Consider the following 24,752-nt stretch of genomic DNA (forward strand, 5'->3'; position numbering starts at 1 on the left):
TGAAACCATTTACTATCTTTTTTTTCTGTTGCTCCCCCATAAAACTGAATTCCCGAGGCTTTTTGTGAGAGATAATAATGTTTCCAGACCTGTGCGACAGGCCTCAGCGACCAGATGGCTGGTATTATGTCATTTCCCATCAAATATTCAGCCCGTCTCATGCCTTCCTCTCTGCAGATCGGGGCCCTGGAAGACCATTTCTTGTTCAAACACCGCAATCATCCTAGCAGAATGAAACGGAGCGCCGGCCACATCACCAGGCGGCTGTCGGAGGACGATAGGGTGAGTGGCCACTTTTCTCTGTCGTCGGCTTGTCCTGCTCCATGTGCACCAATCATTTTGTCTCATTTTAAAGAAATGTCTCTTCTTGTCTGTGTGTGTGTGTGTGTGTAGGTGCTTTGGGCAGAGCAGCAGTACGAGAAACGTCGCAACAAGCGAGCATCCCTCGGGGGCTGCAGGGACTGCCCGGTTGATAAGCTGTTCGATGATCCCATGTGGAACCAGCAGTGGTACCTGGTGAGTCTCCAATAAGGCTTCAATATGTATCACACACAACACAAAGCAGCAGATTGTCTCAGAAAGTACATGAGAAATTCAACAAGTGGCTCAACAATTAATCTAGTTCTGGCTGGCTTAAAGATGCCTGCACACATTTAATAAAATATGTGAACACTGTTTGCTTTCAAGAGCTCCAAAAAGCACAGATTTGGGTTGATATCCAGCCTACTGGTCATATGTTGTGTACTTCTGTTCAGCCTTCTGTTTGCATGCAGCTGGTCTGTTCTCCCCTGAGACTCCCTGAAGCCCTGCGAGTGCTGGACAGCTCCACACTGTCCACGGCTCTGTCCTCACAGGGACCTCCAGCAGGAGGACATTGAGTGTGTGTGTGTTAGCATTTGTATGTGCACACAGGGGCTGTGTCATAAGTTTGCATGTGCATGTGTGCGGAAATGCAAAGAGGGGGAACAACATGAAAACAATGAAACAATAGCATGCTATCAAGCAGCTCTAGCCAAAAAAGCCATTTGCTTAATTGGTCACACAGTCCGTGTGGAGATGAGAGGAGAGGAGAGACTATAATCCAGCAGGATGGACGAGAGTAGAGCAGCGTGCATTAAGTCCCAATTTACCCCAGAATGGGATGGTTTAGCCCGGTGAGGCCAAGTAGTAGCAGAGAACAGTAGATTGTCACAGCTGCGCTTCCAGATCCATTACTGACACTTTCTCTTTATCCTGACCGTAGTCTGATCCTGACTGTTACCACTTTGTATGACATCTTTACTCATTTTGATCCATAAACTCAGAATGAACTCCATTGACCACAGCACATACTGTACATGCTACAGTAGATAGAACAGTGGTTGGACGCATTTGGGGGAAAATAGAGGATGCTGCTTATATTTTCTAATCTTACCAGATCAAACCAACCACAAGTTACTCCATTAAGGCTTCAACTACAGTCTGCAGATTACTTTTTTTCAATTAATTGAATAATCGTTTGGTCCATAGTAGTATTGACGAGAACCGTGATATTTACAAAATGAAATATTGTTATCATGTTAATAATATGGTAATATTGTGTAAATAATCCAGCGTCTCTTATACCACATTTTTGTACGGTTATGGTCACAGTCTCTCTCCACCTCCCTATACACATTTGCCAAAAAAGAGAGACAGAACGCGCAGTAAACAAAGTTGAAGATTAATTTGAATGATAGCATTGTTTATTTTTTCAAAATTTTCTATAGATATCGCAATAATTTTGTTATCGGGAATTCTTTTGGCCACGATAATCATGTAATGAAAATCAGATATCGTGACAGTCATAGTCCATAATAAAAGTCGAAAGATATTTAATTTACAGTGACATGAAATGAAAAAAAAAAAACTGCAAAAAAAATAGTTAAACAATTAATCAATTATCCAAAAAATGGCTGATTTCTGTTGATTGTCTAATTAATTAACACCATAATCAACTGTAATTCTGACCAAGTATCCTAATATGTTGCTGTAAGTATATTCATACCAACATGTAACAATTACCATTCATCTGATTTTAACTAACTTTAACTGATTTTAACTAATTCTAACTATATATATATATATATATATATATATATATAGTTTTGCATCAAGTTTTTTTTGTTTTGATTTTTTAGTTAATATGTATTACACATATTTATTTATTTATTCATTTATAAATTAATTCATTTATTAATTCATTTATTTATTTATGCATATACAACTCAAGAATAAATCTAAAAAAAATATTGTCAAAAGACAATTCATGAAGCTTTCTTTTATAGGCCTGATAAAGAGATCACAACATATTCACCGCAATCTATCTGTTAAACTGCAGGAACCAAATATGATCTCTACTATCATATATCATTCCACATCACAGAGATTAATGGGTTAATCAGTTATTGATTTGATCAGGCTGACGTGGATGTGTGTCGCATCAGTTTTTGTGCTGTTCAGGAGGGCTAGAGGCACGCCCTGATGTGCTCCTAATGAGGATCCTTAAATAAACAATAAACAGCAGTACATTCAGGAAAGAGAGGCAGATGCACATCAGCATCTGCACTATCTCCGCACCTGCACTAACAGAACATGAGTAACACGCTTGCGGGGAATAAGAAAACAAATTGAGATGAATCATTTTTTGCCGATGAGGGATGATGACACTAATGGAATTGGCCTTAAAGTGCCGCTTAGTGTATTTCCACATCATGCCCGTGCCTGCCTGTGTCACTGCAAGAGCCACGTTACGCTCCATATAAATAAAAAAAGCATTGTGAGTCATTCTCCTTGTCTGTCCGGCAAGGACGCAGCTATGTAGAAATAGTTGGATGGAAAAAACAAGCCACTATGGTGTGATGTTATTTTCTTGTTTGCAAATGAAGGCGCACACATGATAATGAGAGAAAAGGGGTAGAGGTTAGAGGACAAGTGTCAAGCCGTGATGACATCAGAGCAAGGGTGGAGCTGGGCCCGAGAACAGGATGAGTGTCTTTATCTATCACGAGTGGGAGCCTGATAATTTAATCAGGGAGTGACTCATACTTGTAGCTTGAAATTGCTCCTGCCTGCATGGCTGTGTATGTGAGAGAGAGAGAAAGAGAGGGAGAGTGTGTGCAAGTGTCAGTGTGTGTTAATTGTGCATCGAGGGATCTCATCGTGCTCTGACGTGTGTGTCCACCACTCACTCGTTTTATATGCGAAAAGCTACAGAGAGACTTGCATAAGCTGCTGCTGTGTGTTTGCTGTGCACCATTAAAATGTAAGCATGGCAGGGCCACCGAGAGCCCCTTCAGCTGCCACCGGCATCAACAAGTGACTCATTTGGTGTTACACCAAAACAGGCTCGCTGCAGATATATGAGCTGGTCGGGAGTGAAATCCTCTCAAGCAAATTGCTACTGAAGCACATTGTGTGAAAATGTGACATCTGCTGTGTGTTTACATTGAGATTTTGTGTGGAGCTGGAACTGATATCCAGAAAGAGAGAGTGAGAGAGAGAGAGAGGGGTAAAGATGCTAGTGAGAGGATGGGGGGTGAAAACAGGGAGTCAAAGAGGGAGCTAAGGAGAGGAGGAAAAAGGCGATACATCACAGGGATGAGTCACGTCTTGAGGTGGCGTTCTGCAGTGTCTGTGCATAATGCGCAAAGAGCGAAAGAGCAATGTGAGTTCTTTTTTTAGTCTTAGCTCTGAATCATACCCTTCCCAAAGCAAGCAGGTCCCTCACTCCCTGCTGATTTCCCATTTAAAACAGGCTATTTTATAGCCTTGGAGATGCATTTCTAAATAATCCGACAGGGGGATTGAATGTGAGTCGAGCCAGAAGAACTGTGGGTTGATACACAGCACATAGGCACTGTAGAAAGAATCTCGTGGGTGAATCAGTAGAGTATAAGACAACACATTAACCCGTATCATTATGACCTTCTGGCAGCAATCTGCCTACAAGTGGCTATAGAGGAGGGGAGGACTCGACAAGCCAACAATCAAGTAATGAATGTCTGTGAAGGTCAGAGGAAGAACAGGCAGGAGTGAGCTGGAGGACTGTGGCTGACCTTTTTAACATATATGATAATTCTTAAAGAGCCAAGCGCTCTATAAAGATAGAATTACAGATGTGTGTAATTTTGTCATTTTCTTTATCTTCCAGCAAGACACGCGGACATCTTCCTCGCTGCCAAAGCTCGACCTGCATGTGATCCCCGTGTGGCAGAAAGGCATCACGGGGAAAGGAGTGGTCATCACCGTCCTGGATGACGGCCTGGAGTGGAACCACACAGACATCTACTCCAACTACGTAAGACACCGTTTCCATGGAGACAGCCTCCGTCGTCTGGGCCTGCCGTTGCCACAGCAACGCTGCTGGTGACACCTTACAAGGCGATTCATAAAGACAGTAATAGATCTTCTATATGATAACGTCTAGAGCTTTTTTGCTTTTTAATTCCTGGATGCAAATCAGGCATTTTTTGCTGTAATGCTAATTTTAACTCTGAATGTGATGCAGAATGTGAAAAAAAATTTTGACAGTCTGAAAGCGGATGCAGATAATTACAAGCCGATGAAAGCGAGCATGACTGAATGGGAGCTTGACGAGGTTGCATTTTGGCATAGTTTCCTCCTGTTGAGAGGAAACTCTAAAAGCCTTAAAAAGCCCCATCTGTGGTTTGGTTTCAAACAGTGCTGCTGCTCTCAGAAGCCGCCGCCTCGCCTCGCCAAAAGAGCGGAAGGGGAAGAAAGGGATTGAGGGAGGGAGAGAGGCAAATAATGTATGACAACAGGGCTGATGGAAACAACTCCCACTGTAATTAAGTTAACGCTGATTAATCAAAGAGGCTCAATCAAGCGAGACGCTCATCCTCAACAATCAAGGCGTGTGAGCGGCGTGCATTTGCATAACTTAATAGCAGTAATTCCAAAATGACAGGCAAGGGCAACTGATTTAAATCGGATATTAAAGCGGTTACTGTGAACCAGAAGCTGAAAGGAAGCATTCATTCTGACTTCCTCTTTAATAAGAACATAATTTGTACATCTACTTATATTTTAGAGTGCAGGGGAATAATGGGAAAGACAAAAACAGACATGACTTGCAATATCACACACAGTGTAGTGGCTTTTTGTTGGAAAAATCAAAGTCAACTTAAATCAAAGGGCCACTGAAGCACCATGGGTACTGTATGTGGTGTACGCAGGCAAACAAGTCCATTGTCCATGCAAAGGTTCTGTTTGTTATGATTTATTTATCCAAAAACAAGCAAGCAAACAAAAGAACAAAGAAATCCTAGCTGTCGCTACCTCACTTGGTAAAAAAAAATGTAGTCCCACCCAGGTGCATGCTGGTCCTATCTACCAACCACAGGTGCCCATAGTGTTACCCAATTTGCAAACAAAACAAAACTAAATACTAATTCTGCAAAAACTAAATAAACTAAACAAATAACTAGCACTAGCAAAATCGAATCTAATTAAAGTAAACATCTAGAATAATAAATCAAACAATACTACTTATTTTTAACGCTGTCAAAGTTAACGTGATAACGCGTTAACGCAAATTCGTTTTAACGCCACTAATTTCTTTAACGCGTTAACGCAATCAAACTTTCAAAGGTTGTAGTGGGCTCACTTTTAAAGCTAGAGTGAAGGTACTGACATTATATGAAAATAGAAAGCCCAATGAATACATTAGTGCCGATGTAATGCTAGCTCCAAAAGCTCCAAAGTTATACTAAATTTTGGCGAGGAAAAACTGTCACGGCCATTTTCAAAGAGGTCCCTTGACCTCTGACCTCAAGATATGTGAATGAAAATGGGTTCTATTGGTACCCACAAGTCTCCTCTTTACAGACATGCCCATTTTATGATAATCATATGCAGTTTGGGGCAAGTCATAGTCAAGTCAGCACACTGACACACTGACAGCTGTTGTTGCCTGTTGGGCTGCAGTTTGCCATGTTATAATTTGAGCACTTTTTTTATGTTAAATGCAGTACCTGTGAGGGTTTCTGTAGCACAGCATTTTTTTGTTTGTTGAACTAGGACACAACCCTAGTTTTCAACAACAGCATTTTCAAACTATCTGAATGTTTCAAAAGATAGTTGTTGACTAGCACCCCTTCATCCTCAGAGTCATTCAATACGTGTCGTTTCACTATTTCTCTACACATCCCTCTCTCCTCTTGTCACCTTTGATATGTGTCTCCATGACAGCAGATTGGCTCTGACAAATGTGCGTTTGGAGCGTTCGTCACTGACGTACACTGACGTACACTGACGTACACTGACGTACACTGACGTCATCAATCCTGATCAATTTTCTGTTTGTTGTTTTTAAAGGATGCAGCAGCCAGCTTCGACTTCAATGACAACGACCCCGACCCTTTCCCCAGATATGACTCCACCAATGAAAACAAGTGAGTTAACTGTTGAGAGGTGATATTGTGACATTACCTGGTCATTTTGTGGTTTGGGATTGGTTATTAATGGGGTGCAACTAAATATAATAATAAATAAGCATTAAGTAGGAACAAATTAGTTGAACATAGAAGCTGATTCTGCCAAAGGATTCTCCTGTTTTTCCTCTCCAAATGTTTCTCCCTACCAGACCGGAAGTTAATGACTCACCCTCTGCTAGCTGACACACACACACACACACTCCTCTCCGCCAGCAGCCCTGTGCTCTTTTGTTATCAGCATACTCAACAGTTCAAAGCCTATTCTTCCAGATGAATAATTGCAGAGCCACACGAACAGAGAATCTCCATGAACCCCGTCATCACGATCGATATTTTCTGCTCTAAACATGACCTTTTTACGAGAGGAGTTATGTCATCAAACAATACAGCGGCCTCCTGTAATGAGCTTTGCATTCTATGAAATAATGAGGGCAGGTAAAACAGTTAAAAATAACCATTATAAAGGGAAACACAAAGCAGTGAAATTGCTGCCAAGAGCAGCACAGGTAAAGGAGCATTTCTTTTGTGCAGAATCATGTAAAAGTATACATGTTTGTACAAAATCACACCTAATAATACAGCTCTGACTTGATGGATGTGTGGAATTGATGCAGGATTAGTGATAAAAAAACAATTAAGTGAATATGTGATTTGTTCTCAGACATGGGACCAGGTGTGCTGGGGAGATCGCTATGCAGGCAGACAACAACAAATGTGGTGTTGGAGTCGCATACAACTCCAAGGTTGGAGGTAAGAGTTTTTCTTATTCGTGAATATCTACTTGTGTATTTAAGCATTCTACATCACATTAAATGCCATTTATATCTGTGTCTGTGTGCACATTGTGTGTTGTATAATAGAGACTTGAGAGAGTAAAGGTGTTATAGTTCTGGTTGCTGTATGGGATTTTAAATGATTATTAATCAAATCAGAGTAAAAGATCATGAAAACTAGAGGCATAAACTCTGAAAGCTTTTGTTCAGTGGTGGAATGTAACAAAGTACAATTACTCAATTGCTACTTTACTGTATACTTCTACTCCACTACATCTCAGAGGGATATATTGTATTTTTTACTGCACTACATTTATCTGACAGCTTTAGTCAGTTTTTATTTTGTAGATCTAGATTATTAATTCAAAATATAAATCAACTAATAAAAGAACAACAAAATGCTCCATATTTACCACCTGATGAACACATTAATGCATCACTAATTATGATAGTATAATATAATATAATAATATAATATGTAAGGGATAATGTACAGCGAGCCGGTCATTGTTGTGAAATAAACCCTGACAGGAGAGGTGGAGGTCTTGCATCACCCTGAAGGGATTTATTTCACAACAATGACTCGCTCACTGTGCATTATCTCTCTTATTACATGGTTACTTACTTAAGAAATCAATAATTTGACACTACTGTCGACATCAGAACTGCGTCCATAGCAACCATCTATTGTAAAGAAATAACAGACTGTAGAACGCTGTGATTGACCAATCAGAATCGAGTATTCAACAAAGCCATGTAATAATATAATATAATATAATATAATGTAAAATAATATAATATATAAATGATTTACTTTTATAATTGGTATTTTAAGTATATTTTGATGCTAATACTTTTGTACTTTTACTGAAGTAAGATTTTGAATGCAGGACTGTTACTTACTTACTTACTTACTAACAGAGTACTAAACAAAAATGGAAAAAGAAAACAGTACTAATGATAGAATTGATAGAGTAAAGACATGTTTGGTGGGTGCTTGTGTACTATACATTTTAAACAGGCTACAAAAGAAAAGGACACAAAGAGAGAGGATTCATCAAGTACTTTCGTTTTGAGCACTGCTGTTGGATACCATGGCTGCACATCCCTGGATGTTATTGATTTTTTTTTATAGCCAGTAGTGAAGGAAGATGGAGATCTGATTTTTTACACCAGATAATTGCATAACGTCACTCTCCAAATTTACTGAGCTGCAATCCACCCAAACAATGGATTTGAAATATTAAGACTTAAGACTGCAACATCTGAAGGGTGGCCAGCTGGTTCTTAGTGCATCTTAAAACACGAACATCACAAATCCTGCTGTCCTAAAACAAACCATTATAGTCATAACCTTTTAATTAAAGGCTTTAATACATTTTCATCTTCTCTCTATTTACTCTAATAAGGTAGTAAATTGCAACATTTGACGTCCTCCCTGGCCATAAATTGATGATACGTCCATGAGTTTTAATACCAGTACATGATGAACTAGAAGGACACTTGGAGAGCGCAGACCTCCACCAAGGCCTAATGCCCTATCTCGCAATGTTAACGAAAGTGAAAAATAAGTCCAAAATGTAACGTGTCATCCTTGGCCCATGCTACACCCTTCAACCAAGTTTCAAGAAAATCGGGCCAGTAATTCATCCGTAATCCTGCGGACAAACAAACAAACAAACCAAACCAAAAACATAATCTCCTTGACGCAGGTAATAACCAATCAGGTAACTAACTGGACACTAATATTCCTGCCTCTCTCTCTGCTCAGGCATTCGTATGCTGGATGGGATTGTGACTGATGCCATCGAGGCCAGCTCTATTGGGTTCAATCCCAACCATGTGGACATCTACAGCGCCAGCTGGGGGCCCAACGACGATGGCAAGACCGTGGAGGGCCCCGGCCGCCTGGCCCAGAAGGCTTTTGAATACGGTATCCAGAAGGTAAATGATGAACACAGGCAGTTTATAGTCACATTGAGCTGGAGTGATCTCAGACTGTGGTTCCTAATGGCAGCTATTATCTGCCGCGGTGATGGGAATCAGATAGAACAAAATCAATACGGACATGTACTCAGCTGCTAGGAATAAAGCCACTCATCAGTGTAAACAAAGATATACATTGGATAGTTTATGCTGGAGTTCCTTCTTGTCGTCTTCATCTCTCTCTCTCTCTCTCCGTTTTTACCTCTGCAGGGCCGTGGCGGGAAAGGCTCTATCTTTGTTTGGGCATCAGGTAACGGTGGGCGCCAAGGTGATAACTGTGACTGCGACGGTTACACCGACAGCATCTACACCATCTCAATCAGCAGCGCCTCCCAGCAGGGCCTGTCCCCGTGGTACGCCGAGAAGTGCTCCTCCACTCTGGCTACAGCGTACAGCAGCGGAGACTACACCGACCAGAGGATTGTAAGTAACTACGCCTGGTATGTTAGTAAGTAGTAGTAATAGTAATAGGTATTTTTGTTATTTAAGGTTATCTTAATACATTCATTTCTTTTTATGTTGCTTGCTTTCTTTCAGACGAGTGCTGACCTGCACGACGAGTGCACTCAGACTCACACTGGGACGTCGGCCTCCGCCCCCCTCGCTGCTGGAATATTTGCCCTGGCACTGGAACAAAAGTATGCAACTCTGCACCTGCTGCTCACAATCTGTGATATTCTTAATGCAATTAACAATGGATTTAAAGTCTTTTGACACCTCTACATCAGTAAATACTCACTGGTCTGCCTCCCTGTCTGTCTTCCCTCCCTCCAGTCCAGATCTTAACTGGAGAGACCTGCAGCACATCGTGGTCTGGACCTCAGAGTTCGATCCTCTGGCCAACAACCCCGGCTGGAAGAGGAACGGAGCAGGGCTGATGGTCAACAGCCGTTTCGGCTTCGGTCTCCTCAACGCCAAAGCTCTGGTGGACCTCGCTGACCCGGCCACGTGGAAGCATGTGCCTGAGAAGAAGCAGTGTATCGTCAGAGATGATTCTTTCCAGCCCAGGTATGTGAATGTCTCACAGCTGCTCTCGTCTATACCTTTTGATTTTTGTTTGTTGCTTTGCCAACGGCCCAGGATCTTTGGCCACAGTTTTTTAAAGGAACAGTGGGTAACATTTCATGGGATATATTGGCAGAAATGGAATATAGTATTCATAACTATGTTTTCATTAGTGTATAATAACCTGAAACTAAGAATCGTTGTGTTTTCGTCAGCTTAGAATGAGCCCTTCATATCTACATAGGAAGTGGGTCCTCTTCCCGGAGTCTGCCACGTTGCTTCGCCATGTTTCTACAGTAGCCCAGAATGGACAAACCAAACACTGGCTGTAGACACATTTGTGAAACTGCTGAAAAGTGAGCCGCGGAGTGCATAACCGCGGTACCGCCAGCCGCCGTCTGACTTACGTTGCTCCTAAAGTAGTGTTATTATGGTGAGGATGGCCTCTTAGTGGGCGATTACCACGGTTTTGCACTCGGTGGTTCACATTACCGCAGTCTTGGAACGGGAGGAGTGAGTGGAGGGGTACTCAGTTGGTTGCAATCTGCAACCACACCACTAGATGCAACCAAATCCTACACACAGTACCTTTAATTATATGGGGGTTGTAACTTGTATGGATAATCATGGTTAAGTTTATGACCCAATGCAAAACTATTAAAATTCACTGTTGTAGACCACACAACATTTTTCACATTTTGACAAAATATCTAATTTAAGACAAAGAGATCGAGATGGAGCTTTATTTCCTTTTGTCCTGACATTTTAGGTCCTAGACAAGCAAACAGATGAAACTAACGTGTGTTATTAAAGACGCATCTGTTGCTTTTGGAGAGGAGTCATGACAATAACAAGACTTAAGCCTGGGAGGGTTAGCGCTTCCTGTGCCATTAAAATGAATCAAAATGAATTAAATAAAAATCATGATTCTTCATGATGACAGCTTGAGGTCAATCATCAACTCTGAACACTCATAAATGCTAATTGTTAAACAATGGGATTAAATATCTAAATCCGAAAGCTGCCAAGCACGCGACTCAAAGGAAATAATCCCCCCTTCTGTTGTCTCAACAGATGTTCTGTTTGCATCCCTTTAAGGATGAATGACACGAGAAGATCAGCTGCTACACTTTGTCCTTGAAACAACCTTTTGATTTCACATTGTTCCACCTGTAGACAGCAGAGTTCTTCTGTCTTCCTTTAAGTGTCCATTTTGCAATTTATCTTTGGATTATGAGACTCAATAGCAACGACACCCGGTTTCCCCATTACCTTGCTACATCCCCGTCTAATCCCGAGGATTTGGCTCTACATTTCCGTCAATGCTTAGTGGTCTAACCCTCTCCAGCTTTATGCCAGCTTGCACACGGAAATCCTTTCATTCATGTCTGGGAGGGATGGGGATTAACTGTTTTTGCAAATGAATGACCAAATCTGCATCTATGAATGCTTAAATATTTCCCAAACTTTTTGGATTGTCATTGAACTATCAGGGTATAATATGTAACGTGTGGAGCAGTAGTTTGTTTTCTTTCCACTCTGCTGTTGTTTCCCAGACAGTAATGACAACATGTCAGGGAACTACTGTTTGTGTGTCTCATTCGATGCTATTTTAATGCGTCACACAGGGAGCTGAAGGCAGCGGGGGAGATCACTATAGAGATCCCAACCAAAGCCTGCGCCGGGCAGGAGAACGCCGTCCGCTCATTGGAGCATGTGCAGGTGGAAGCCAGCATCGAGTACACCAGGAGAGGAGACCTGCACATAACACTCACCTCCCCAGCCGGTTAGTGACGTGCACATACACGTTCACACACAGACACACATACATTTGAGTGAAATGTTCTCAACTGATCGATCCCTTTTGTATTTTCCCATCAGGCACCAGCACAGTGCTGCTGGCTGAGCGAGAGAGGGACACGTCCTCTAACGGCTTTAGAAACTGGGACTTCATGTCCGTCCACACGTGGGGAGAAGATCCTGCTGGTACCTGGACCCTGAAGATCACAGATACTGCGAGTTACACACATTATTTGTCTGGTTTCGTTTTAACTGCTGAGCTTCTTCCTGAGGTCTAACCAACGTTATTTCCATGTTTATACAGTCGGGCCGTTTGCAGAACGAGGGTCGGATTTTGAACTGGAAGCTGATTCTTCACGGGACGACAGAGAAGCCAGATCACATGAAGAAACCCAGAGTGTACATCCCCTACAACGCCGTGCAGAACGACCGCCGTGGCGTGGAGCATATGGATGACATGTTGGAGGTGAGGATAAGGCAACAGGAGTTAAAACTAAAGGTTAATAACAACATTAAAACCTGGTTTAGATGTAGAGGAAAGGAATGGGTGAAAGGTATAATCGATTAGTTGTCAACGATTAAATTAATCGCCAACTATTTTTATAATCGATTAATCGGTTTGGGTAATTTTTTCAAAAGAGTCAGAATCTCTGATTGCAGCTTCTTAAATGTGAATATTTTCTAGTTTCTTTAATCCTTTATGACAGTAAACTGAATATATTTGAGTTGTGGACAAAACAAGACATTTGATGACGTCATCTTGGGCTTTTGGGAAACACTGATCAACATTTTTCACAATTTTCTGACATTTTGTAGACCAAACAACTAATCGATTAATCGAGAAAATATTCAGCAGATAAATTGACAATTAAAATAGTCATTAGTTGCAGCCCAAATACAACAAGACTAAGAGTCCATAGAGCAGTGCTCTGAGCTCTGTCAAGCATGCTAACATTGTCCCAATAACAATGCTCACATGCTGATTTTAAGCAGATATAATGATGAACTTATTCACCATCCTATAGTTTAGCATTTTAGCATGCTAACATTTGCCAGTTATCATGAAACACAATGTACAGTGTCATTAGTTTTGCAGATATTTGGTCAGAGAAATTTTGACCTGATGATGGTGCTTGAGGAAAAGTCACAGGATCACTAAAGTGGATGCAATTTATCTGGAGAAAGACGTGAATGTCTGAACAAAAGTTCATGACAACCGATCAAACAGTTGCTGAAATATCTCGGTCTCAAATAAAAGGTTGTGGACCGACTGATCTAAAAACCTGAAAAACCTTTGCTGAACCTGAGTTGTTTAACTACTCACCTTGATGCAGTCATGCAGCAGTGTACCCCATGGTGTGTCAGCAACACTATGTGACATCACTGTTGGGTGGTTACAGGTTCAACAAAGCACCTTTCTGACAACAATCGTGACTTAAATGACTCCCAGTAGCACATAATTACAAAAACCTCAAGTAAAAAAGTAAAATCTACAGACATAATCAATACAGAAGGGTCTTTATGTAGTCGGATGAATATTCTAGTTTGGCTTTTTTCACAGAACACATTTTGACTCACACAGTAGGAAAAGCACAGGTGTAAATAATGAAATGAATGACGACTGAATTCCATCTAGCTGCTTTAGAACAGAGCTGTTCGTTCAGAGTTCGTTAGTGTTATTAGTAACACCTGTGCTTTTCCTGCTATGCCAAGCGAAAATGTCTGCTGTGAAATAGGCCTGTTGCTAAGAGATGACCAAACTTGTTTGGGTCTGATTTGTAACATGAGATCGGTACATACTGTAACAGACAATGTTCCTCCTACGAATGCAAATTATGTTATGTCAAGATCTGTGATAAAAATCATAATCATTAGAAATGAATCCAAGGACAGAGCAAATGTGACAGATTATTGGAAATACAGTAATAATTAGCATTATCAATCGATTAAAATATTTAATCGTGATGAATCGCAAAGGGAGATTTGTCAAGTATTTAATACTCTTATCAACATGGGAGTGGGCAAATATGCTGCTTTATGCAAATGTATGTCCATATTTATTATTGTAAATCAATAAACAACACAAAACAATGACAAATATTGATATAAAACCCTCACAGGTACTGCATTTAGCATAAAAAATATGCTCAAATCATAACATGGCAAACTCAAGCCTCAACAGGCAACAACAGATGTCGGTGTGTCAGTGCGCTGACTTGACATATGGTGCCTTCTAAATGAAACTCGTGAACTCGTGTTTACAACATGGGAAGTCGTGTACACGATATGTTCAAGTGGTTTAAGTCATGAGAACACTGCTGCTAAGCAACGGCAATATTAACGTTACTGTCAGCACCTAGAAGCCACAGAGGAAGAGGCAAAAGATGAGGTCTTTGGGAATATCAGCATTTTCCTCAGACATATTATAAAATTGCCAAGAAAAAAAATATACAACTCAAATAACAATATATTAACTTATTATGCACCAAAAAATTAACTTCCATGGGATTTGCCATTTCTCACAACGTCAACAAACACGTCACAACTTTTGAACTCTGAGTTTTCAGAAACTTCCTACGAGGTTGTGAATACCACAAGAGGGGGGCGTTCATATGACCCCATTTGAAGGCATCATATGACTTGCCCCAAACATGTGATTATCATAAAGTGGGCATGTCTGTAAAGGGGAGACTCGTGGGTACCCATAGAACCCATTTTCATTCACCTGTCATGAGGTCAGAGGTCAAGGGACTCCTTTGAAAATGGCCATGCCAGTCTTTCCTCGCCAAAATTTAGTGTAACTTTGGAGCGTTATTTAGCCTCTTTCACGACAAGCTAGTATGATGGTTGAGACCAATGAATTCCTCAAATTGATGCCAGTATCTTCACTCTAGCTGTGAGCCTGCTGCAACCTAAAAATCACAAGTTGCATTAATGTGGTAAAGAAATTAGTGGCATTAAAACAAATTTGCGTTAACGCTTTAATATCACATTAACTTCGACAGCCCTGATAATAATATAACATATACAATGAGGTGTTGGTATAGTACTCACAGTGACACATGGCATATTGTTTATAGCAGTATATTATGTACTCTCCAGGACATTTGAAATTAAACAATGACTATGAGGTTAATGTGTTGACTTTGTTGACTTGTGTATTTATATTCATATTTGGTGAAAAGTGTAGAAATAGCAGCGCTTTGTGTCACCACAATGTTAGCACAAAAGTGCACATTGCAGTTTTTATATTTTAAATCCATTGTGCGCAGAGCCAACTCAATAAAAAAAATAGGCCACTGTCCAGGTGCTTTGGGACTGCATTGATTTTTTAATGCATATTATTATGACTGTAATATGATGCCAACATAAACAGAACAGAACTCAGTTATGTTGTCTATCTTTAGATGCACTCTGTGGATCATTTTTATCTCACACACCGCTAACCTGCCTCCTCTCTGTCTGTCTGTCTGGTGACCCAGGAGCCCACTCAGGCCTATCCACCTCCGAAGACTGAGACTGCACACGCCTCCCTTCCTTCCAACCCAGAGAAGGAGCCCAAAAAGCTCTCAAACCCCCCCTACTCTCCCTCCCTGGCCCTGCTGCGTCTCCTTCAGACGGCCTTCAACAGGCAGACCCCCGTCCTGCAGCCACCCCAGTCCGCATCCAAGGCCTCCTCCGCCTGGAGGAAGCAGCAGCAGCAGCCGGACCGGAGCCTCTCTTCTCCTGCAACGAGACTACCCCCTCAGAGGTTATACCAGGCCCTGGACATGATCAACAGGTACCGCGGCCCCGAGGACAGTGTCTACAGTGACTACAGTGACGGTTTCTACAGCACCAAGCCGTACAGGCACAGAGATGACCGGCTGCTGCAGGCGTTGTTTGAGATGATAGATGATGACCGCCAGTGAAACCCTGGAGGAGACAGGAGGAGGGGAGGGAAGAGGAAAGGAAAGATTAAAGAGGGAAGCAGGGTGATGTGTTGGTTGGGGAGCAGAGGAACAAGGCAAAGAGAAGAGAGAAAGCAGAGGGATGGGACCGGGCGCTGGAGGAAGTGGAGGAGAAGAAATACAGGAAAGAGAACTCTTCCACTCACTTCTGTTTTACCCCCCAAAATGCTGCATATCTGATCTCTTTACCTTCATTTACCAGTCACCATTCATGAATTAATTCTGTCATTAGGGCCTCTCTGCTACAAACTGTACCTCCGTGTAGTGAAAGTAAAAGCATTTAAATCATAAGAAAGGAGGGGGAGGCCTCGTCTCTCTTCTCCTCACTGCCTGCTCAAGCATGCCACCTTTAGAATCTAAGTTTTGTATTAATATCTATATATTATATCTATATATTATACAAAGACAATGATTGTAATATGGTTTTTGAAAACACTTGACATCTGAAAATCTTCACCTTTTCGTTTCTATTCATATCTACATGTTCTACATACTTTCCATACGTTTCACTATTACGGGATTCACTTTAATCACTTTAGAGGACAAGATGATCCTTAAAAAAACTGACATAAAGTCGTGAAATTAGAGTCAGTATACATTCAAAATGAAGCGAAATTTTAAAAATCTATTTGAAATGTTTGAACTGTGTTGACAAAGAATTATTCTCAGGGTGTCAACAAAGCTCAAGAGAGTAACAGAATCATATTCTGGAAGTATTAAGAGAAATATATAAAGAGTGTGAAAGATTATATATACTATAATACAGTTGTACCAATACACTATTAAAGAAGAGAAACCAACCTCTACTCTGGTAACGATTAAAGACAGATGGGAAGTAGCGAAATATTAAAAGTGAAAAAAATTACAGATTAAAGGGATAGTTTGGGTGTTTTGAAGTGGGGTTGCATGAGGTATGTATCCATAGTAGGTGTATTACCTATAGTATGTAATGGTCAACGTGCAGGATCACCGACACTGGAGCAAAGCAATACAGTGCTGTGGACGGGGCCGGCAGCAAAACTTATTTTAGCAACCTAAAAGAAAGGCTCACCTCAAAAAATCCATATCCGTTTAAGTGTACACTATATTTAGAATATGTTCAGTGTTTTATCTTGCCGTCAGAAAAGCCCTTTCCTTCTCCTTTACGACGGGGAACTGAACTGAAGGTGAAACTTATCTATGCTCTCGCCAAAGCCAGCAGGCTCAGATGACGCCGTCACAGAATATTCTAAATATAGCGTACACTTAAACGGATATCATATTTTTCAGGTGAGCCTTTATTTTAGGTGGATAAAATTTGTTTTTCTGCCGACCCCGTCCACAGTACTATATTGCTTTGCTCCGGTGTCGGTGCTCCTGTCTGCTTCTCAATGCTGGTGGTGTGCCGTCCATCATCTACTGTAGGTAATACACTGACTATGGATAAGTATCTCATACAACCCCACTTCAATACACCCGAACTATCCCTTTAATCTTCTTCTTGTGCTATTTGTTTAATTTTGTGTAAGTACAATGCTGCATTAAATGAAATATTTTTCTAAGGATCCTCATAGTTTATGGAGATAATATATACAGTATCAAACCCTTTTACAGTTTATTTTCTTGTGGCGTAGTTCTCTCAATAACTGCAAAGTTATCATGACTACAAACGAACACTGCCAAAACCTTTGCCGTCAAAAAAGCTTCTGTATTTCAGTGAATGTGCAAACATGTTGTTTGTTCATCATCTGTAATATACCAACAAACAGTTCCTTGAATCTTGGACAGATTATTGCATTAATATTCCTTCTCTGGTATTATTTATTTGATATTAATGGACCTATCACACTTCAGAAACTGTGTAGAATAGGGGCTCTGCGCCGCAACCTTCAAGCACATTCATCTTGAACGCCTTAATATACGCTGTAATAAATGTGCACACTCATCTCCACATGGTGTAGATCAATTTACAGATGCTAATGTAAGTGTTTAGTTATGAATCCTCTATGCAGAGTCTCTATCCTCCAGCTTTGGTACTGCCTGCCCCGCTTCTCTGCCAACAAGGTGACAGGAAGAAGAAGATGTTTTGGGACAACGCTTCACATGCATCCTGTAATTTATCCATTCTTTAGTGTAGCCCGTGCTGTTTTCTCTTTATGTTTTTTCTTTTTCGACTGACGCTTCAGTCCAAAGTTGTTTACACAAACCAATATTATGTTGCAATTTCTGTATGGATGTAAAAAAAATTATAATAATGAGATTTATCGTAATAAACTGCAAAGTGACCTCTGGAGTCTGTTTGAGTCTCTGGCAGCACATCTGGGAGTTGACGGCAGCTGTGGCTATAAAGTAACAACCTGTGGTAGATAAACGAGAATATAAAGGGCTTGGTGAGAAATCCAATTATTTTGAATTAGAGTTCTAGTAGTTCTGCTGGACTACAGAGACAACTCAATAAAAAATACACAAGAAACAAAAGGTGCAGATGAATTAGTGAGCAGACTTCCAGCTTCTGTCTGTCCTGAAGCTTAAATGTTTGACTTCTACTTAATGGAAGCAAGTGATGCTGACAGTCCATATCTCTATAACCCACATGTTCAGCCGCGCTAGCAGCATTGATAAATGAATGTCGGTCTAGTTGGTCGGTCAACTACTTTAGTCCAGACTAAATATCTCAGCAGCTATAGTGGATGGATTGTCAGGACATTTTGTAGATATTCATGTTCAAGATGAGTAGAAACAACACGCACACCACTTGCTGCTTTGTCTCCTTTGTGGTACAGGGAATCGATTCCCCTGAATATCCAATTCCAAAAGGCAATTCCTGCACACACTTATCACCTCTGCATTGATTTATTAAAAAAGTGTTTACATTTTTGTGTGCAGGAAATGCTTTTTTTCTTTGGAATTAGACATTTATGCTCCCCAGAGGATGAATCCTATACTGACTTTGGTGATCACTTTACTTTTCATCTACACTGTAGCATCAACAGCAGGTCAAACTTGTAATTTGCCAGTACTTTGGTTTATGAGCACATGCATGCAAAACCAACAGCCTACGTTACCATCTGTACCGTATGTTTAGGGATAAGTCATAAGTAGTAAATGTTAGCATGCTAACATGCTAAGATGGTGAACTTATACCTGTGAAACATGAGCATGCTAGCATTGTCATTGTGAGCATGTTATTATGCTGATGTTTGCAGACTCTTGTTTGAATGTGCACAACAGCCTTTCATGTTTAAAATTGATTTTGACATTTGGCCATATGGCCCATTCTAATGAGACACAACACTCACAGTAACTCACACACAAGAAGGCTACGTACCAAATGACATACTTTTTTCTTTTGCTTTTAGTACGTACTGCAGCTGCCCTTACAAAGTACGTACTGTTGCATACAGTATGCATACAACTGGGACATACTACTTCATCATAACATTGCGCCTGAACTTTGACCCTCTTGCTCGTATGTCCGCTGTGCAGAGGTTTGTGGGTCAGAATAGCCAGAAAAGCATGATGGCTTGCATACTGCAAAATGCGGCCAGATACAGTAGGACATCCTGGTATTTATGGCAAACTGCGTTTGACATACTTTGTATTGGGACATACTGAATCTTTTTCTGGCATCCTAAGTAGTATGGTAATATGGGTATTGGAACATATAGGAAATTTCATCACATAGAGTTCAGCAACTAGGTGATAAGGATCCCTTTGAGGGCTTTAAATCATCGTCTTTTGATATCCCTTTTAAATATAATGTTCCATAAAATCATAGCTTGATAAACAACCTCTTTAATGTATGTTGTCTCTTTATGGTTACTGTTGACGTGCACAGCTTCTTCATTTGTATTTCCTATTGAGTACCTCCACCTTGTGGACAGAAAGAATACAACATCCTGCTGACGTGAACTGCAGCCTGGTTTAAAACACAGTATTATGTCTGTTTGCCTCCTACTAACTCTGCTCTGTACAGGATCATGAAACACTTCAGATGTGTGAAGTGGGATTTTCTGTCAGGATCATGAATTTGAGGAGCATTTATTGAGGTTCCCCCGAGAGTTTTTGAGTGACCACCCATTTTCTATCGTCCATCGTCATCCTTGCAACATGAGTGGGAGGAAAGAATGTTAAAATCCACTTCCCTCTTTACTTAATTCTACTGTGTCTTATCCCTCCACTCCTGAGCTCCTCCCATTAGCCCAGATTCCCCACACATCTGGTTGCTTTGGGTTTTCTCCAAAGCTGAAAAACTGCAAAAGCCTAAGGGGGAAAGTGAGGTAGGGGGGCCGAGAGAAAGAAGATATGTGAAGAAAAAGGGAGTGGAAAATGTTATAAAAGCAGTGACAAGAGAGAGAAAGAGGGAGCAAGGTAAGAAAATAATCATCATCAGTGGAAAACAGTGAGTTAAACAGCACATTTCTAGGAAGAGAAACAGAGTGAGAGAAAAGCAGAGATTCTTTTTGGCAAAAAATAGTGGCATCAGACAAAGGTTTGTGTGTTTATCCACCAGCAGGTCACAATATGGCGCTGTTCCACTTCTGCAAGATGCCCGCAGGTCAGTACAACCTCAGCCACTGCTCCACCTCTTCTTCTTCTTCACTCTTCACTTGTCATTGATTTGTGACTGCCGTACTTGTACACGCTCAGTTAAAAGCTTTTGAAAGCTCTTCTCAGAGGTTTTTCTATACGTGTAATCTGATCCTGAAAAATAAGTCTTTGATTCGTCCAAGAACTTTTGTGCATTTGTCCCCAAATATCTTGGCTGGTGAGAGAGCATGCAAGACTCAGGGGACTGCATGTGGAGATAAACATCTACATTCACTCACATGTGCTTCGACTTAAGGTCTATCTAATGCAATGTGTAGCTTTTGGTTCATGATCAATCTCTTTCCTCTTAATCTCTAACAGCCATCAGCCCAGTCTGCCTTCTTACGTGCACAGTTTTAGATGACATAGTTGTGTATGTCCCAGTTGTCACTGCTTGTTCATTTCATATAACTCATGTTTCTTATCTTACCTTTTTACTAAACTTCCTCAAAATCAGAACAGATCTTTCAGCACTGTCTCATTATATCATCTCTTGATCTCATTGTATGTCAATAGTTAACCAAAATCTTTTCAAATCTTTACATTTGAGTAAAATTTAAAGGAACAGTGTGTACCATTTCGGGGGATCTATTAGCAGAAATGGAATATAATATTCATAACTATGTTTCCATTAGTTTCTAATCACCTGATACTAAGAAGCGATGTTTTCTCGTTAGCTTCGCGATTAATCGCAAATTAATCACCCGTTTTTTATCTGTTCAAATGTACCTTAAGGGGAGATTTGCCAAGTATTTAATACTCTTGTCAACATGGGAGTGGAAAAATATGCTTGCTTTATGCAAATGTATGTATATATTTATTATTGGAAATCAATTAACAACACAAAAAAATGACAAATATTGTCCAGAAACCCTCACAGGTACTGCATTTAGCATAAATATATATGCTCAAATCATAACATGGCAAACTGCAACCCAACAGGCAACAACAGCTGTCAGTGTGTCAGTGTGCTGACTTGACTATGACTTGCCCCAAACTGCATGTGATTATCATAAAGTGGGCATGTCTGCAAAGGGGAGACTCGTGGGTACCCATAGAACCCATTTTCATTCACATATCTTGAGGTCAGAGGTCAAGGGACCCCTTTGAAAATGGCCATGACAGTTTTTCCTCGCCAAAATTTAACACAGTGTAAAGTATCGTAGCATTATTCAGCCTCCTTCACACCACTAGATGCTGCCAAATCCTACACACTGTCCCTTTAAATTTGAGTTAATTATAGTAAAATAATTGCACATATTCATGTTTCATGTTTATATTTTATAGACTACTACCTCATACATTTTAATGCATAATTCACAATATTTAGCCTATATAAATATCAAGTAAGTTATATCATATGTATATACAGCCTCCAGACATTACATAGGCTATAGTACATAGCGTATAAGTATTACATAAAGATTACATTATTTGTGCAGTCACAGGTTGCTACATATTTCTGTATCAGCACATTCTTTTCATTCCTATGAGCTTGGGTCTTTTATACCTGCCAGTGTTTAATGGAACATTTTGTAAGTAAAACATGCTAACTGGAAGAGCATATAGCTTGTACTGGTTTCATTGAATTGCATGTACATGTGTGTGTTTGACCTTCAAACAGGACCAATCAGAGTGACCAGAATACAACTGGTCCTGTACTGTTTTCTCCTGTCTCTTATCATATGTAAGTGTGCAGAAGAATTTGTTCTACTCTAACACTTTGTGCCGGGACACTGAATGCACATAGAGAAAAATGTGCTTGAGGCAAAGTAAATGTAAAGTACAACTTTTATTGTTGCATGCTAAGTAGATTCCTGTCTCGTCCTGTTGTCTTGATTGTGATAGATTATTATAAATATGCAACATCTTCTCTAAATATCCAGTTAAAAAGTACTTTAAATAAGGTTGGTTTTGATCAATTGGATTGAACTGGGCAATTTTTCTCCAGCTTTACAGAAATGTACGCAGGCTACTTCACAAAAAGTGTCATAAAAACTAGTTTGGTGTTGAAAGAAAAAAGAAAAAAACATGTTTTGCTCCCTCAGACTTCCTCTACGCACGTAAAGCCGCTGTCGGCGTGAAGTCACCTCATCCTATCTTTCGTGGCTTGGGAAAGGACAAGGGAAGAGTAATGACAGACATGCCGGTCATCAAGGCAACGACGCCACAAACTCCTCTGGAGACACCATGGGGTGCTCCTTTAGTGTGGGGTGACACCCGTAAGTCAGCTGGGCGCAGGGCGAAATTCGCACAAGAGGACATCCGTATCGGTCTGCTGGCCGTCGTGGTGGGAATCTACGCCAAGTTCGTGCAACGTTTCCTCTCTTCAGCTGAAAGCCACTTCCTCCCTGGTGAACAGGTCACCTACTACATCCTCACGGACAATCCCAACTCTCTGTATCCCCCCATCGAGTTGGGGCCTGAGCGACAGCTGAAGGTGATTCCTATCGCAGAGCTGCCTGGTTGGGACAGGTTGGCCCGTCGCCGGATGACCCTGCTCGCCGACGCCATCAGAAACCCGATCAGCAGCGAAGTCGAGTACATCTTCTGCGCTGACATCGATCAGGAGTTTCTGGCCCCCGTGGGGGAGGAAATCCTGGGGGACCTGGTGGCCACGTTGCACCCTGAGCTCTACGGGATGCCGCGAAATACATTTCCTTACGAAGTTGAGGAGGATTCGTCAGCGTGCGTTGAGGAGGACGAGGGAGACTACTACTACACCTCAGAGCTGTACGGAGGGTTGGTTTCTGAGATGAACAGACTGGCTCGAGCCTGTTCTCTGCTCATTCTGGCGGACCAGGCCAATGGGGTGATGGCCAGGGGCCTCGAGGAGAGCTACCTGAACCGCTACCTGATCGATAACAGGCCCACATGTGTGCTTTCACCTGAGTACAGCTGGTGGGACTCGGCCTTGGCTCCAGATGTGCCGGTACAGAGGCTGGTCTCTTTGGGAAGGAAATCTGAGGCTTTAGATAAGCAGTCAAAATAATCAGTGTAAAATAACAACACAGTCTCACGGCAGTTCGTGAAATAGACATGAAATTGAATCTATTTGATTCATGTACATAGACACAAATTTCCCTTTTTTTCGGACGCTCAGCAGGACTTTCATCAACATGTGACGCACATCCCATTTTCCGCTCCAGTCTTTTCAAAATAAAACTACTAGTTAGGTTTAGGAAAAGATCGACTTGGTCAGGTTTAGGCAACAAAACTACTTAGTTAGGTTTTGGAAAGATCGACTTGGTTAGGTTTAGGCAACAAAACTACTTAGTTACGTTTAGGAAAAGATTGTGGTTTGGGTTAAAAGAACACCGGAAGTGTCGTAACTCGAGTACGGAAGTTACATGCCAAATAAATCAACTTTTGACTTCACACCGGACACGGACACTGGTCTCCTGGGTGAAAGACCCACCAATCCACCCTGACCTCCTTCCTATGTGGCATTTGCCGCTCTTTATACTTCCGATTCACAATTACGTGGATTACATACAAATTGATTTTGTGCTGACCATCACGAATAAAAATGTGAAATTCGTGTCTATGTACACGAATCAATACATTACAATTTTGTGACTATTTCAACAACTGCTGTGCGACTGAAAAATAAAGGGTTCTGCTGGCCGAACCCACTGAAGTATGGATGTAGATCTCACTCCCACATGAAGAACTAGTATTTTTAAGTGTTAAATTTCCTTTTGGAGAAGGAAAAAATAGCAATCAGTGTTATGACAGGACAGGAGATGAAGGGAGAAGACGAAGACAGGGCACATATTCCAATCATCTTTATTCAATTCATAATTTCCATTTTGTTTTCTGTTCTATTAGCCAATGAATGTAGCCTGGCTGCAATCACACACCGGCAAACTGCAAACCCTGCTCTCAATTAAAGACCCATTTGTGTGAACAGTGTCTCTGCGTGCTATCTCTTCCACAGCAGACAAGAAAAGAAATTGACCTGTCTCTTTAAAACGAAGCACTGTGCTCTCCATTAATGTCAGCCTCGGAGATACTGCTCCAGTGGCTTTGTGGTCAGCAGCGATAAGAGTCAACAGTGTAAGTGCACACTTTCCCCCGCAGTGGCCAATCATTAACTGGAAGAGCTGCTGTTTCAAGGTCTTTAAATACCAGGTGGGGGGGGAAAAGGGATACGACGGGATGCTGTTTCTTCAGGTTACAGAAGCTAAAAT

The 24,752-nt window shown here is 41.1% G+C and overlaps 2 protein-coding genes across 9 annotated transcripts in view; both read left to right on the plus strand.

Annotated features, from left to right (window-relative positions):
• Positions 1 to 18,255, plus strand: part of pcsk1 (proprotein convertase subtilisin/kexin type 1) — a 21,613-nt gene extending 3,358 nt beyond the window's left edge. The window contains exons 2-14 of the mRNA XM_074626106.1: positions 178 to 282; positions 394 to 516; positions 4,172 to 4,318; positions 6,358 to 6,434; positions 7,138 to 7,226; positions 9,021 to 9,193; positions 9,446 to 9,658; positions 9,773 to 9,873; positions 10,010 to 10,243; positions 11,869 to 12,026; positions 12,122 to 12,255; positions 12,345 to 12,506; positions 15,523 to 18,255. Coding sequence (XP_074482207.1) covers positions 178 to 282; positions 394 to 516; positions 4,172 to 4,318; positions 6,358 to 6,434; positions 7,138 to 7,226; positions 9,021 to 9,193; positions 9,446 to 9,658; positions 9,773 to 9,873; positions 10,010 to 10,243; positions 11,869 to 12,026; positions 12,122 to 12,255; positions 12,345 to 12,506; positions 15,523 to 15,951 — 2,145 coding nt within the window. The 3' untranslated portion in view covers positions 15,952 to 18,255. The remainder of the gene's footprint in view (positions 1 to 177; positions 283 to 393; positions 517 to 4,171; positions 4,319 to 6,357; positions 6,435 to 7,137; positions 7,227 to 9,020; positions 9,194 to 9,445; positions 9,659 to 9,772; positions 9,874 to 10,009; positions 10,244 to 11,868; positions 12,027 to 12,121; positions 12,256 to 12,344; positions 12,507 to 15,522) is intronic.
• Positions 18,256 to 20,097: 1,842 nt separating this feature from the next.
• Positions 20,098 to 24,469, plus strand: LOC141762204 (globoside alpha-1,3-N-acetylgalactosaminyltransferase 1-like). 8 transcript variants are annotated; one of them, XM_074626445.1, is made up of 4 exons: positions 20,100 to 20,340; positions 20,486 to 20,527; positions 22,184 to 22,246; positions 22,608 to 24,469. In XM_074626445.1, the coding sequence occupies exons 2-4, from the start codon at positions 20,494 to 20,496 to the stop codon at positions 23,549 to 23,551; spliced, it is 1,041 nt and encodes a 346-aa protein (XP_074482546.1). In that variant the 5' UTR covers positions 20,100 to 20,340; positions 20,486 to 20,493; the 3' UTR covers positions 23,552 to 24,469. The 8 variants fall into 8 exon arrangements, with proteins under 8 accessions (XP_074482637.1, XP_074482581.1, XP_074482582.1 ...); XM_074626227.1 differs by having other exon boundaries at positions 20,101 to 20,371; positions 20,483 to 20,527; XM_074626309.1 differs by having other exon boundaries at positions 20,101 to 20,371.
• The last annotated feature ends 283 nt before the right edge of the window (positions 24,470 to 24,752 follow it).

Source organism: Sebastes fasciatus, chromosome 1 (genome assembly GCF_043250625.1).
Source record: "Sebastes fasciatus isolate fSebFas1 chromosome 1, fSebFas1.pri, whole genome shotgun sequence".
Lineage (NCBI taxonomy): Eukaryota > Metazoa > Chordata > Actinopteri > Perciformes > Sebastidae > Sebastes > Sebastes fasciatus.